This window comes from Cryptotermes secundus, unplaced genomic scaffold (genome assembly GCF_002891405.2).
Source record: "Cryptotermes secundus unplaced genomic scaffold, Csec_1.0 scaffold205, whole genome shotgun sequence".
Classification (NCBI taxonomy): domain Eukaryota; kingdom Metazoa; phylum Arthropoda; class Insecta; order Blattodea; family Kalotermitidae; genus Cryptotermes; species Cryptotermes secundus.
The window spans coordinates 30,324-46,444 of NW_019731570.1; the positions used below are offsets into that span (position 1 = coordinate 30,324).

The 16,121-nt window shown below is 37.3% G+C and overlaps 1 protein-coding gene across 1 annotated transcript in view; it reads right to left on the minus strand.

Annotated features, from left to right (window-relative positions):
• LOC111867093 (cell division control protein 42 homolog) overlaps nucleotides 1–13,777 on the minus strand; it is a 22,214-nt gene extending 8,437 nt beyond the window's left edge. Inside the window, exon 1 of the mRNA XM_023856594.2 lies at nucleotides 13,525–13,777. Coding sequence (XP_023712362.1) covers nucleotides 13,525–13,720 — 196 coding nt within the window. The 5' untranslated portion in view covers nucleotides 13,721–13,777. The remainder of the gene's footprint in view (nucleotides 1–13,524) is intronic.
• Between the last annotated feature and the right edge of the window lie 2,344 nt (nucleotides 13,778–16,121).

A 16,121-nucleotide genomic window follows, 5' to 3' on the forward strand; every position in this document is an offset into this window, starting at 1 on the left:
GATAGAAACTATAAACAACATACTCATAAATAACAAGTACAACACAGATATAATTACAAAACTAACTACAAATAACAGAAAACAAAACATTGCAAAAAAGCAGAACATTACAGAGGATTCAGAAGAACAAAGAACAAAAACGAAATGGGCAACATTCACATATATAGGAAAAGAAACAAGAAATATCACAAAATTATTTCGAGACACAAAATTAAAAATAGCATTTAGAACTAAGAACAATTTACAACATACTCGTATACTAAAATCAAGACTAGAAATAAATAAATATAACAATAGCGGCATATATAGTATGAGATGCCTAGATTGCCCCAAGGAATATACAGGACAAATGGGGAGGAAATTTAATACCATATATAAAGAACACATACATGACATAAGACACAATAACAACAATACAGGATACTCAGAACACATATTAAACACAGGACATGTATATGGTACTATAGAAAACACTATGGATATCATAGCAACAGGTAGGTAGGGGCAATACTTGAACACACTGGAGAACTACCATATATATAGAATGACAAAGAAAAACACACACATGAATAATATAAATAAAGAAATATATAACCCAATATACCACGAATTAAACACTATCTACACAGAACAACATAACAACACCCCACCACCTACCCCCACATCTATGCCCACAACATCATAACTCAATCAAAACGAAGACAGCACACACACACATACCCAGCAGGCCCAGCAGTATAACACACGCAGTCACAGGAGCAAGACACAACACAAAGCACAGTGAGTATTAAAAATTATAATACCACAAGTAATAAATAAAATACGGAACGCGGTATTAATGAATAACAAATTCACGTTACAGATACACACACGAAAGTAGAAAGAGTGCTCCGACAGAAGAGGATAGGTGTGCCTCGCGTAGTGAGATATGACATAGGGATGAAAAATCCTGAACAATTTTAATATTTTTAACATTTAATATTTATCAATATATATGATAAATATATATTTTAGTTATTTCAATATGAAGACGGCAAGGCATGCAGTGAACTAGTTTAACGTAAATCGAATAAGCACCTGAAGATGGCACTTTTATGCCGAAACATGTAGTGCGAGAGAGAGGAGTGAGATAGATGAGTGTAGGCACTGGAAGACGGTTGAAATAAATCATGGACTACAAACTTAAGCCTTGAATGTGGAGGAAGTATAATCTTTGGAACAGCCACTATCTACCAACATAACTATGCAGTGTCACAACCCAAAAACTACAATCTAAACAATCACCGCCATTAAAACCTCTAAACATATATTCACCTTAACAGTTAGAGCAACAGACTGTGTTTTGAAATCCACTGTTCCACATGCTCAACAGTGTTCTTCATACAGTACAGCTACATTCCACGCAGTGCTTTAAAATTAGGTTCAAAATACTGACCACCATTTTCCTTAAAGTAGAAAAATTGAATGAAACTATCCAGTAATTTGATTGTTACAAGCCACCAACTGATTTGAATATCTAACATGAAGTTCTGGGGAAAATTAATCACCTACTTCCTTTCACTACAATCTAAGTACCTGATATGACAAGATGGAAAATACTTCAGTATGTGTGCATAATGAAGACAATAAAACAATACTATAAACAAGAACTCAGTAGGCTGCAGTGTTGGTACTGATGTGTCCCAAGAAGTCTCTTTTAATTTTAGAAAGAGTATATAGAATGTATTGCTTGTATGGAATTCTGAGCTGGCATTCTCACCCTCTGGACACACTGATGAAATCCTTAAAGGACGAGCAGCAAGACAGTGACATTATTCAAAGTTGCTGCCCAAATCACATGAACAATAGCAGGAGGAAGTCTAGCCATCTGGAACTGTGATGGCAGCACACATCACATAAACAAAAGTAACAGAAGTGACAGATTCCAGAACCCTATTAGCCCTGATGTCTACAGAGGAGCCTTTCATTGGAGGAATGGCAAATCTAAATCATGATGTTAGTCAGTTAGTTATGGGAGAGGGTGGGTTTCCCCATGCACTGAGACCTGTATTGGTCCATTGTGCTTCCCTCTATGATTTCTACCAGTCTCTATATCCTACCGGTACTGGTGCTTACCATCAGTCCCGCCCAGCCAGTGAGACCGGCTCTACTAGCTGAGAGGTATCTATAATGCTTCCCCCATCTACCAGAGGTATTAGAGACTGCTGTTGGGTGGGAAACGTCTGTTAATTTGGCTCAGTGACCTCCTTTGGAGATATGAGGTTCTTTTACGTGCCGTAAAGCTATGACACGGGACCCACAGCTTAAAGTCCCTCCCGGAGGACTTGTTCCCTGAATTTTTCCACCCTTAAAAATTCGACGACCTCCACCGGGTATTTGAACCCGCGTACTATGAGTCATTAGGCGGGAATGTTACCTCTAGACTACGGAGGCCACTAAATCACGATGTTACAAAATATTACGATTAATCAGACCTCCAACAAAGGAGCCTGTATTTGATACACTAAATTACCCCGATGGGCTTCTTTTGAATTAACTTCAGGGAGAATGTTGTATTAGTTATACCAGTTGAAAATGAACGATGGGATCATACGCATAAGGAGCAGGCAGGATGTCTGTGTGTATTTAAAGCTGAAGTAACTAGGAGACAGGGAGGAGTCAGAAGTGAGAAGTCAGCGCGTGAAGGACTGTGGGGGGGGGGAGAAGGGACCATATGGATCCAGACAAAGAATGGGGATGATAACATGTAAGTTTTTGTATTAATATTGTATTTGTAAAATTGTTATAAATACAACAGTTCTAGTAATCTCATACCCTACACTTAGTGCCCCACAGAAGGCAGTGTGCCTTACTGCCCAGACATCTGACAGAATTGTTGATGGGAGGGATTTATGAAGTATGTTGTTGAGATGGCTTCAGGTAACATGATATACAGGTGTTGCACGAAATAATGGAACCATCAGAGATACCATACACATTTCTTTATTAATATGGTGTTGGACCATCTTCTGCCTTCAGTATAGCTGCAATTATTCTTGGAGTGGACTTGTACATGTGTTGAAGAGTCTCTAGTGGAATTTTACACTATTCTTCTAGAAGAACAGTTCCAGCTGTGTGAACAGGGGCAATGTCATATTGGAAAACTGCATCATTGTTCAGAAATAACATCTGGGTCATGGGATGCACCTGATTACCCAACCTGTCGACATATTCCCTTGCAGTAATTTAGCTATGAAGGGTAATAATGGGACTAACAGAATACTGTACCACGATATTGCTGCCCAAATCATTACAGAACCTCCCCCGTGGTTCAGTGTTGAAACCAGGCATTCCGGGTTCTAGGCTTCTTTGGATGTTCTTCAATGTAAGCTCTTCCCGATGTAGGGAACAGCATGAAGGATGATTCATCTGACCATATCACACGGGCCTTTCCAGTTGTCTGATGTCCAGGTTTTATGGTTGTGACACCATCGTTTGCACATCTGAGAATTACTTCCACTAATCAAGAGGTTTAGCAGCCCTACCATGGATGTTGGATTTGTGAATCTCACACTGGACAGTTTTTGTGGAAACAGGATTTTCAAGATGAATATAGAGTTCTGTTGTCCTGTCACCTGTGCTGTACTACTTCTGTGATTCTTCGAAACAATCGTTCTCACTGCACGATGATCTCTTTCTGTCAATGTCGATTTTCGCCCACTGTTCCTCTTCGCTGATGTCTTCCCATGAATCGTGCATGCCAACATAACCTTCAAACAGTCGCTCTTGTTACATCTAATAATGTGGCAGTCTTGTGCTCCAGCTAAATATGCATTGATATGGCCTCTTTCAAAATCGAACAAGTCTCCAATTTTCCGATTCTTTCACATGGACTATCACTCAACACAATCACTAATGCACTGACACAAGCACTGCAGAATGTTAACAAATGGAAGATCATTCAGTGTTGCCAACCGAAGTTCTATCAATGTAGCCAACACAAATATTATTCCTCAATTTCTTAGTGTTCCCATTATTTTGTCCACCCTGTGTACATATGAAATTTCATGTTGATCGGTACATGCGTTCAAAAGTTGTTTGATGGACAAAAATTAGATCATGGATAGTGAGAAGACTCAAAACCAAGAACAACTGTGCTGGCGAAGACCAGCAGCAATTTACTAGACTGGTGGTCAGGTTCCCAGTGGTGACACAGAAAAACACAGTCATAAGTCTGCAGGACTTGGAACCAAGATTACTGTGCTGGCAAGGGCCAGCAGCAATTTATCCCACCCAACCCGGTGGTCAGGCCTATGACCATTCAAGTGACTAACTGCCGTTTCAGAGAGGTAAAATAAGGCATAATCTCCTGCAGAAGCCTGTACTGACAGATGTCCAGTGTATATCTTGCCTAAGTATTATGCATTACAATAAAGTGACAAAGTGTGTTTGGCATCTATAAAGTATAAATGTCCTTACCTGGACACTGCGTGAGTGCATGTACATTAATGCTAAATTTCAACAAATGCAACAAATATGGCCCCATTTCTGAAATCATAAACAGTCTTGGAACAAACATAAATAAGGCCATGGGTCATGATGAGGGCTGAAACCAGGAACAACTGTGCTGGAGAGTGCCAGTAGCAATTTACTGGGCTGGCCTGGCGAGTCTTGCTGCTGGCCACATTCTACTGTCTCAGACTCTGGGAGTGAGACAGTAAAATACAGACATGAGTCTCACAGGACTCAGAACCAAGAATGATTGTGATGGCGTGGACCAGCAACAATTTACCCGGCCGATTGAGTCTTGTTATGTTGTGTGTGTGTGGGGGAGGAGTCAGTGAGTGAGTGCCCTCCAGAGTTGCCGCCCGCAGAATGGGAGTAACCAGTAGTAGTCAGACCCCTCCTCTTATCAAAGAGGAAGCCCCATTTAAAACATATAAAAGTCTTGCAAGGAACAAAAACATGGTCATGGTTTCCAACAAGACCAAAAAGCAAGTTTGACTCTGCTGACAAGGGTCAGCAGCAAGTCTCTGTCTTTAGATGCACTGTTGAAGGCCACTACCTAGCAATGACTAGTGAACAAACAGAGCAGTTTATGTGCCCCGTAGTCATAGTGATCTATGGAGTGCAAATTAATGAGACTGTTAGTTATTTTTAGTTATGAGTTATAAGCCGTTCAATAAATCCAATTACCAGTCCAAACCCCACGTCTAGTCACTAACATGTGACAACATATTCAGAAACACTTTCTGAGATGGACAGTCTGTGTGATGAATATCCTCCCAGAGGAGCAGGCCAACTTGAATACGATTACTTCTAGTGTTACGGTTTTTGATCCTGCATCAACCCAAGATGAGATGTCATTTTATTCATGGGAGTATGATGGTGTACATCCCACTGTTTTTTTTAATGATTTGGCACTGCAGCCTTTTCCCCCCTGATTTTAACAGATGCATGTTTTGTAATCAAATTGTATTTGTTAATTTGTTCTTACCACTGTCCTTTAATTTCTTAAAATGTTTTGAAACTTGGTAGCATTCTTGAACTAAGTGCATATTTTTCTTGCCCTGAAAATTACTGTCTTCTGAGATGTGACTCCATGGGGGCTGGTGGCTATTCAAAGAGTTTTGGAAGAATGCGCTGCCTCCATTTTCAGGATGTAAAAGGAAGCTGAGCATAGTAGAGGTGGTACAGATATAGGAAGAGGGAATACTGGGACTGTGACTCCATACACATTAAGAGTACATTAAATCACAGTAACTAAATGATATGTAACATCCATTTGGACGTAACATCTAGCTACCACGTCTCTGTCTCTTGACTAATATCTACAGAACAGAAATGAGTCACTGACAGCTGCTATCACCTCTCTGATTGCATCATGTCACTATCTCTCAGACCTGGGCTGCTTTATTAGAAATATTAGCTTATCACTAACAACTCACAAAATGCAACAATTATGAACAGATAAGTGCAACAACTTCCCTGACAAGCTTCTTGCTTGGCTTATTCTTTGGCCCTGAAAATGGAGGTGACATATTTCCCTAAAACACTGGCTGACTTTCATCAGACTACAAGATGTTATATCCCAAGAGACAGACCTGTTCATAAAGAACATTGTGAGAAACTCAGATCCTACATTTCTATCCATCATTTGCTGGATTTCAAATAGAACACTTCCTCTGGTCATGGCATCTGTGTCCTCTCCTGTAATTCAACTAAGCAAGTTTCATGACATTGACAATCAACACTATGCCATTAGAGACCATCCTAATCTCATGCTGTTTAATTTACTGTTGGAAACAACTTCGCCGACAAGTGATGGTCGCTTGGTCTGTATAGTTCGCTTGCAGACTAAAGCCACATAGTTTTTTTACAATTAGTAATAATGAAAAAAACAGGCATACAAATTTGTGCAGTGGGAACAACACTACTGCAGAATACTAAAATTATGGATGGAATTGATCTTAAAAAAATATTAAACTTTTATTTCGGTAGTCGTGTTCACAAGTGCGAAAAATCAACATGGCAACCATTTGAAACACCCTATTAATTTCAGTTTGACAGTAATAAGTACTGAACTACTGAAGCCACCCACAAATTATGTATACAATACTATATAGCTACAGACCTGGCTGATGGTATGAAACCTGATAAGGTCATTATCTAACTAATATAACTTAATTTATGTTTAAATGTTAAGCTCTTTCCATTCCCCTAAAATAATACTAATATTCTGTACTAATACAGTTACAATTTTGTTCAATAAAAAATGTATTCTAAAGTAGGACTTAATCCTATAATCATCTGTTCACAAGTTCGGCATCAGGTAAACCACCAATCAAAATCATTTTTATTTTTGGACCCAAAATTTGTGTCACCTAAATATCATGTTTTGTAACTGTCTAATGTTGTATCTCAGCATCCTGTTGCTGTTGATATTAGAATTTATTTTCATTGTTTATTGTCCACCATGCAACAATATCTCAAAATTTCAAATTAAATCGTTTTAAAATTTGTCACTTCACCATATGTTTCAGCCTACTCAGACATCATCAGGTGTGTTGAAATTTGGGGGAACTGCTGTATCTACAGCAATAGTACAATCAATGTTTCCATATTTACAATGTTTTTAAATGAAGTCAATGCTGTTTCTCCTGTCACACATATTGTCATTATTGGTATGCCTGCTGCCTATCATGTGTGCAGTGTGGATGTAACTGTCTACATTTAGCTAGCCTGCAATAGCTTGTTTCCAAACTGTGTCAGAGCTATTGAAAATGTGCAAATTTAACACTTCTGATGTTCAATTTGCATACAGTAAACACCCACTAATCTGGTCACAGTTTAACCAGATAGAAATATGAAAAATGCTGTTCACAGTTAAATACATACTTTAAAAGACAAATAGCATTTAGGAAACCAGATGAGACACTTATCTGTTCAGACAAAACATGACAGTTTCTTCAAACCTGCATTATTACATTAAAAAACAAGTACAAATTCTGAGTCTTCTATCAATGAATATACAGAGTGTCCCAGGAGGAATGGACCAAACTTCGGGTGTTCCTTATGTTAAAGTATGCCGATATAACCCAAAACACCTATGTCCAAAGTTGAATGGTTACGGAGACAATGGCCCAAGAAAAGTGTGGTCTTCTGGCAGGTCCACGCACTGTACCTCTCAGCTGAGAGGCCTTATCTATGTTTGTCCTTGAGTGCTGTGATTCACCCTAGTCGTACGTATGTAGTTGGCTTTATCAGAATGCGCAGTCAGCCACGTTACGTCAGCGCTTGCCATTCATGTGTCATGTATAGTGCTTGGAAACCCTAAGGACAATTATGACATGGCGAGCGAGTATTTTGTACTTCAATTTTATGGCTTCATGTCACTCACAAGTTAGTTTGATGTTACGTACATTATTAACATTACAGAATCCACATATTCCTGCCAGTTTTAATATGTATTTTGTAATCAACAAGTGTGCAACGCCGGTCAAAGTTTGACACTTCTCTGGCCATTATCTCCATAACCGTTCAACTTTGGACATAGGTGTTTTGGGTTATATCGGCATACTTTAACATAAGGAACACCCTCCCGAAGTTTGGTCCATTCCTCCTGGGACACCCTGTATGTACTGACCTTTTATAGTTTTTTTTTTTAAATAAAGGCTCTACAGTGATATTTTGTATTTATTGTCATCAGGACTACTGTGTATCATAAAATTTTCCATTTATTTGTGTAGTAAGTTTTTTTCTTTTTTTGGGGGGGGGGTTCCTTTTGGCTTCACTGATCTGCATTATTGCTTAATCCACTTGTCCTCCTCCCCCAATTACTCTGGATTAGTGAGGGTTCGCTGTATCTAACATATTTCTGATAGTCAGAATCAATGTACTGATCAAAGAATATTCTGATAAAACTTCACTACACTACTTACTTACTTACTATTTGATCTAATTCAAGTTCAGAAATTCACAAAACAAAATCAGAATATCACCTGAGTCTAATGTTGATCATCACAACATTCCACACTTTCATCTATATTCCCAAACATATAATGAGCTTGTGTTTAATTTCATCTTAGATATGGGTGTGACAATGGTTAAGAGAAATGTTAATAATTGTATATGTTATATATATAATGTCATATGTCTGGAGTTCCTTCTTGAATAATAACGGGTGCTGAAATGGAAGACTGGGTTCATTGACACCTTCTTTTACAATCTCTCTTATTCACAATCAATCATAGTGCTACCACTAATCTACCCATTTCACAAATCACAAGGACACACTATCTGTTTCCTGGCACCAGATTTATCACAGAAGATATCACTTCAAATCACTGTGAAAGATTCTTGCCAATTCTTGTTCAATCACCTTGGAATGCTGACCCTCCACAACTCGACCCAATTCTCCAATGATAATTCTCTAATCTCTCGCTGTATAGACTTGGTACGGACCACACAGAAAACACGTCACATATCAGAATGTGTGGCACGGACCACATAGAAAACACAGCTTCCTCTATTGTTGCGAAGGCATTTTTACTGCATTGTTGCCTAGCAATAGAAGTATTCATTGTCACAGGAATATGTTTAGCAACCCGTTGCCCAGCAATGGGTCTACATGTTACAATAATTTGGTAAAAGGTAAAGGTAAAGTTGTCCATGTGCTTAATTAATCACTAATGCCATGAAGACATGGAGGAGTGGAGACATAGCTCCCCCATTCTTGACCTCGGCACTAGATGGAGGTAAGTGCTTAAAATGCATGCGCTGGCTGCTTTACTCCTAGGGAAACAGCCATCAGTACCCATTGCAAAGGAGGCTGGGTAGGCCCCAGAGCCAGTCTGGACATTATGGAGAAGAGTAAAATCTTGGCCCTGCCAAGAACTGAACCTCAGCCACCCAGTCACTATACTGACTGAGTCCCAGCTCTATATATAAAATATGTCCCACAAAAAATCTTTCTGACTTGTCAATAATTTGTACAGAACAACATTCAAGTGGCTGCACCAGGAAAATCACTTAAGTCAACAGACCTGTTTTGATAAAATAGAAATTACTCTTTAGGTTTCAGGAGTCTGAAATATCTTGCAGGGAAGATGATAGGCATGCCAAGTGCCATAACTCTGTCCACTTGCTTTACATCGAAGCCAATTTACTTTCGAAGCCAATTTACTCTCATTAAATTTTGATAAAACCCATTATATATCATTCACAACTAAAAACAACCACCAAATTGATCTGGACATCAGTTATGCCAACAAATTAATCTGTAAAGTACTTGATACAAAATTCCTTGGAATACATGTAGACAGTACACTGTCTTGGAAAATACATATTGAACAAATTATACCTAAATTAAATGCAGCTTGCTATGCGATGAGATCAATTAAGCCTTTTATGTCACAGGAAACATTGAAGATGGTTTACCATGCCTACTTTCATTCTATTATGAACTATGGATTAATATTTTGGGGGAACTCTTCACATAGTGTAATAATTTTTAAAATACAAAAGAATATAATTAGAATCATTACAGGATGTAGAAGTAGAGATTCATGTAGAGAATTATTTAAGAAATTAAAAATTCTACCTCTTCAATCGCAATACATATTATCGCTTCTCCTATTTGTTGTTTACAACAAAGATAAATTCAAATTAAATTCTGATGTCTATAACATGAATACTAGACAAAAATATGACTTCCACCTACCCTCATCAACTTTATCAGTATATCAAAAAGGAGTCTACTTTACTGGCATAAAAGTGTTCAACAATCTGCCACAAAGTATTAAAAACTTGGGCAATGATACTAAAAAGTTTAAATCAGAGTTAAAGAATTATCTACATGCTCATTCCTTCTACTCTTTAGATGAATACTTCAATGTAAATAGAGAATGATGTAAAATTAAGTTATATTAATTTTTAAGCTAAAATTGCCTGTACTTATGTATGTAACATTTTGACTTGTTCTGTATCCAAAGGTACTAACCTGCTTAGGATTTATAGAATGTAAATAAATTCAATTCAATTCAAAAATCACTAATGCAACTAAGGCCACAGTTATGAGTCCACAACAGTAGGAAGAAATTTTCTAGCACATTTACCTTCCTTTATTTCTCCACATCATTACACTAAATTAATGCTGTATGTAAATTAAGTCTAGTATTTATTTTCTATTAACCTTCATGGAGTCTTCTGAAATATCTCACAAAGGCCCTCTTACTCCTCACCACATTTCTACCAGATGTATGTGATCCACATACAATCCTGCAAGTATTACAGCTTTGTGTTACAGTTTAATAAGATAGTAAATGTCAGAATTTTGTTTTCAGCAAAGCAAAGAAGTCAGACAAGTGAATATTTCACATATTGCTAGGACACTCTGACAACATTACTTTCAGATGAAATAGAAATATGCAGAAATTAAAAGAGAAAATATCTTCCTGACAGTTTCAGGAAGAGACTTCAAAGTAAAAATATGTAAAAATTCTAAAATATGCCACGATAGTGAACTAAGTCTTCAATGTACAGATCAAAACATACCAGATATGTTTATCTCATTTCTTTCTCTGTGAGTAGAAGAAAATCTAAATGGCTTATATATATGTACAAGTATATACTGACTACACACTTCCCAAATAGCCCAGTGTTCAGAGTCCATATAGTAGAGCTGACAAAGAGACATTTTTCATAGTAAGTTCAGTCACATTATCTGGAAGGGGAACAGAGAGAAGTGTTGTAATGCTACATTTTCTTTATTTCTGACATGTAATTACAGATGCTGTACAAAATTATATGGCTGTGTAGTATTACATTTAGATCAGATAATGTCTGACAAATTAGAAAGGACTTAGAACCAGGTGTGAATAATTTCAAGGCAGTATTCTACACATGGGAGGGCACAAACAATGAAAACCCTCAGCACAGCTACTAACTTTGTGAAGGTTTAAATTGAGTAACACCAAAAACATGAACATGCTCTATTAATTGCACTACATGTCAGATGGTGACCTCCATTTCATGTTAAATATGAGAAGCAATTAGGACATGTGTTTTTTTTTCCTTAAACATTTATTACTGAAGTACATATTCTGGATATATTGTAAGATTTATCCTCAACGTTTTACATTATTCCCATGTTTGTATTAAGCGACAAATAATATTTCATTGTACAGAACTATTAGGCTTATCTTGGACTCTATCCATCGTCTGGTATATATAAGACAAAAAGCCACGTTTCAGAGACTGGATCTTTCTAACAGGCCCAACTGAGTGTATATATATATGTATGTAAAAAAAATATGTATTTATATCTCCATTAGTTCACTGCAACTTATGTTTATACAACTTACATGGCCCACGATAAAGCTGCAACAATACAGATCCACATTTAAATGTCAAGTCTACAGGAGTTATATTAATGATTACACAAGTATAAATGCTCATTTAGTTCATTAGCTAGCAATTTATGAGACCCAGTAATAATCCACTTTTCAGCTGAAATCTGACAAAGATTTCGTCTGTAAGCAGTAGTAAAACAGCGAAGACAATGTAGGATTTAAGGTCCTGACAGTCATGTTTATGACCAGTCTTGTCTTTTGCTTGCTACCTGCTTCATGTTGCTTTCTTGTGTGGCTTATTATTTGACCCTGAAGATGGAGGTGACATGTGCCTCCAAAATGTTGGGTGATATTTAACAGACAGAAGACTGGACTGACTCTTCAGTAAGGACCACCCTCCATCAAACCAACTGACTATACACATAAGTAATTGTAAACCCAGCCATCAGAATTCAGAACATTTTATATGCAAATCAGGTGAAGCATTAATTCATCTCTAGCCAGGACCTTACAAGAAGACACTGAATGTTTTCTACAAATGCCAGGTTAGTCTACCCCATAAATTATGACTGTCAAGGTGAGTTCAATCATATTGAAGTAAGAGTAATCAAGGTTTATTTACAAAGAGACTGTTATCAACTCCACTCAAAATATTAGCAATATCCAGAACAGGTGGTAAAACTCTATACCATTTACTGCAGAAGACATACACCATAACCAACTATGGTAAAAACTATTAAAATGGTGTAACTTTAAAAACAGTCTACATGACCACTGCTTCATTTTATTATGGTACAGGACATCCTGACACAAATATTTTAATAATTGGGCACTTCATTTTGTATCCACACTTAAATCACATATTTCTTACTAATCACGAGTGCATATTTGATACAAAAATGAGTTAATGCTGGTGCAAGTAAATTCACTGTACAAAGGAAAATATGGAATGGCTGATATTTACACATTACACAGTAAAACGTAAAGCTGACCCTGTAACAGGCCGTGAAGGCCCATAGAGCTGTGAGATGTCGAGGCTCCCACATTTTCTCTAGACAATCCGCTCACAGATGGCGGTAAGGTTGTCAACCTTAACCGCCGGCCGCCTTTTACCTCCCAGGAAGATTCCTGGTACTCATTTCTGTTAGATGCTAAGTCGACCCCAGAGCCATAGTTCAGCTGGAAGGATTAGGAAAATGGCAAAAAAAAAAAAAATTGTGTCTCAACCAACTATGATACCGCGTGTCCCACACATAACACAGTGTTTATTTTAAATTGATTCCGCAAACTATATGTCGCTCACTAATTATACTGCAACTCGCTGGATGCAACCCATTCATTCTGCAGCCACATTCATAATAGATGACAGGGTGTGTTACAGCTTTGAGCAAAATCAATAATGATCAGAATGGCAACAAATAGTCATATTCGTAAGTGCAAATTTCAATAAAAGATATCGAAATGTCAAGTCACTAACAGCAGGAAAACACATGATGATCATCACAAAAACTTAACATATATATTGTCTTTCACGACTGTCATTTCTTCACATACACGATCGTCCCATGTCAAAATTAAATCATCAATTGACCATTTATATCAAAACAGTACAGCAAGATATGCATACGTCACAGTACTCGACTCAACTGCCATGACAGGCGAACTTTAAATGATCAGAAACAAATGTACTCACCGTTGTAATTGTCAAATGCTGTTGGAATATATTCGTTCGGAAATCCGTTTGTGCTGTAGCTGACTACTAATGACGTCTTTCCCACCGCTCCATCTCCGACTAACACACACTTGATTCTTTCTATTGAGTTGTTTACATCAAAATGCTCAGCTCTCAAAAGTGGGCTCGTACAACCTAATTCAGAGGGAGGCATCATCAAACCTCCCTCTCACAACATCAAACCTCAATTGACTCGTCACCATCCTCGCCGTTCATTCCCATTGGCGCTGCTATCGGGTACACTGAGAAAATAAATTTGAATGAACATAGGTGTGACGGGTGTGACGTTTGGAGAAGCATGGCTTATCAAAGTAAAAGCTGTGTGGAACAATAGATGCAGAAATGTTGTCTGTTTGTGGTACATCTAACACTTACAGTGGTTACGCTCGAAATGCTAAGAAAAAATTAGGACCCGAAGAAAGGCATAATAGGATGACGGGAAAATACCACAGTTTGTACTCCGTGTCATGGATCACTCCATACTTAGTCTTCCCGCGAGTTGCATTGCCGTTTCCGCAATTTGTGCTGCTCCCTTCAGTAACATGTGTTCAACTCAGGCTGATAATTCCCGGAAATCTCGGTTGCGTTGCAGTTGCCAGTTTCCTTGGTGTGTACCTTCAATACATTATACACAACAAAATAAAGGTATGTATTCAGTGTTTGGTTTTAATTTTTTTATTATCATTCAACAATCCATACATACAGGTATTACAACCATTTGGATAGGGAAATTGTCAGTTTTACATCTAATTCTCGTGCATATCTTTACAGTATACACTGTACCACCCTAATATAGGGGGTTTGTCCTCTGAATAATACAATCCAGATCTAGTTACCATTAATTTCATTGTCTTTACACAAATACAACAAATTAATCAGCTACATATTACATTTACACACTTGATGAATCAAAAGACATAAATTCATCTACAGAATAAAAGGAATGTTTCAGCAAAAAAGATTTTAATTCCTTTTTAAATGAGTTAAAATTTTCTCTTTATTTTATTTGATTGGGGACCCTATTATACAAACAAATTTCCATACTTATCACACTCCTCTTAAAAAGAGCTGTATTACAGTGCTGTACACAAAAATTTAATTTTCTTCGTGTGTTATAATTAGAATTATCTGAATTTATTGCCATAAAAGCCTTGTATTTTTTGATAAAGCATGTCACCTCCAATATATACAGAGAAGGCAATGTTAAAACATTGTAATCTTTAAAAATTTATCTACATGACGTGCTGCACTTATTTTGCTTCCCATTGTTGTATCCTAAAGGATGATGGGATACTCATGCAGACTGAGCGGATAGTCTGTGGTTATGGATTGTTGGAACACTTTAAGAATTGAAATTCAAGTCTCTAGGAGTCAATCATGAGGTTAATTGGATAAATGTATTGAATAATATAATAGTACAAGCTTACAATACGAATAATATCAAGTATTTGAGTGGTGAATACTCGTAAGTACAAGGACGTGAATGCACTATCCACTAGGAATGGGCAGGTACCAAGGGGTAGCGTCCATGGAGGTTCATTCATTCATTCATTCATTTTATTTATTTTCCATAGATCCGTACAGTATGTAACCAGGATGTGGAAATGGTCCTTAAAATACATATCAAAATAATCTTCAAAATACATATACAAAATTGTATGAGTCCATTATTTGCAACAGTAGGTTAACATCAATTTTGCAGGTTGCAGATAGGCAAACTTATTACATCATAAAATAGCATATAATAATAATAANAACAGCTATCCTGGGAACATCACACATACTACGGAAAGTGCTACAGTGTGAAGCTTGAAGCCTGAGTGGTGAGGTGCATCATTGGTTCAAGAAAAGGAATACCAGGAAATAAACCTGTGACAAGAGATGATGATGATGATGATGATGATAATGATAATGATAATAATAATAATGTAGTGATATAAAAATGGAGTTTGGATTAGAAAAATGTGCCAGAATTTCGATAAAAAAAGTAAGGTTCAAAGAAAAGAGCATATAGAAAAAACAGGGGCGAATGAAATTAAAGAACTAGAAACAAATGGAGCATACAAGTACCTGGGAATAGAAGATAACCACCAGATAGAACACAAGAAAGAGAGAGAAAGATTGAAGAAGGAGTATGTAAGAAGATTAAGATTGATTTTGAACACAGAGCTGAATGCCAAAAAACAAAATGCAAGCAATTGGATCATTGGCAGTACCAGTACTGAGATACAGTTTTGGAATTATTAACTGGCACAAAGAGGAAATACAAAAATTGGACAGGAAAACAAGAAAATGTTAACTACCTCTGGACAGCATCACCCAAGAGCAGATACAGACCGTCTGTATGTTCCTAGAAAAGAGGGAGGACGAGGCCTGATACAGATAGAGGCGGCTTACGTGGCAGAAACCACAAACCTAGCGGAATATATAGAAGGAACAGAAGATCAACTGATGAAAATTGTTAGGACACACCAACGCAACACAGGTTCTTCGCCGAACACAGCCCGCAAGCACACGAAATTTTTACAAAAAAAGAGACAATAGCTCAGAACACAAAA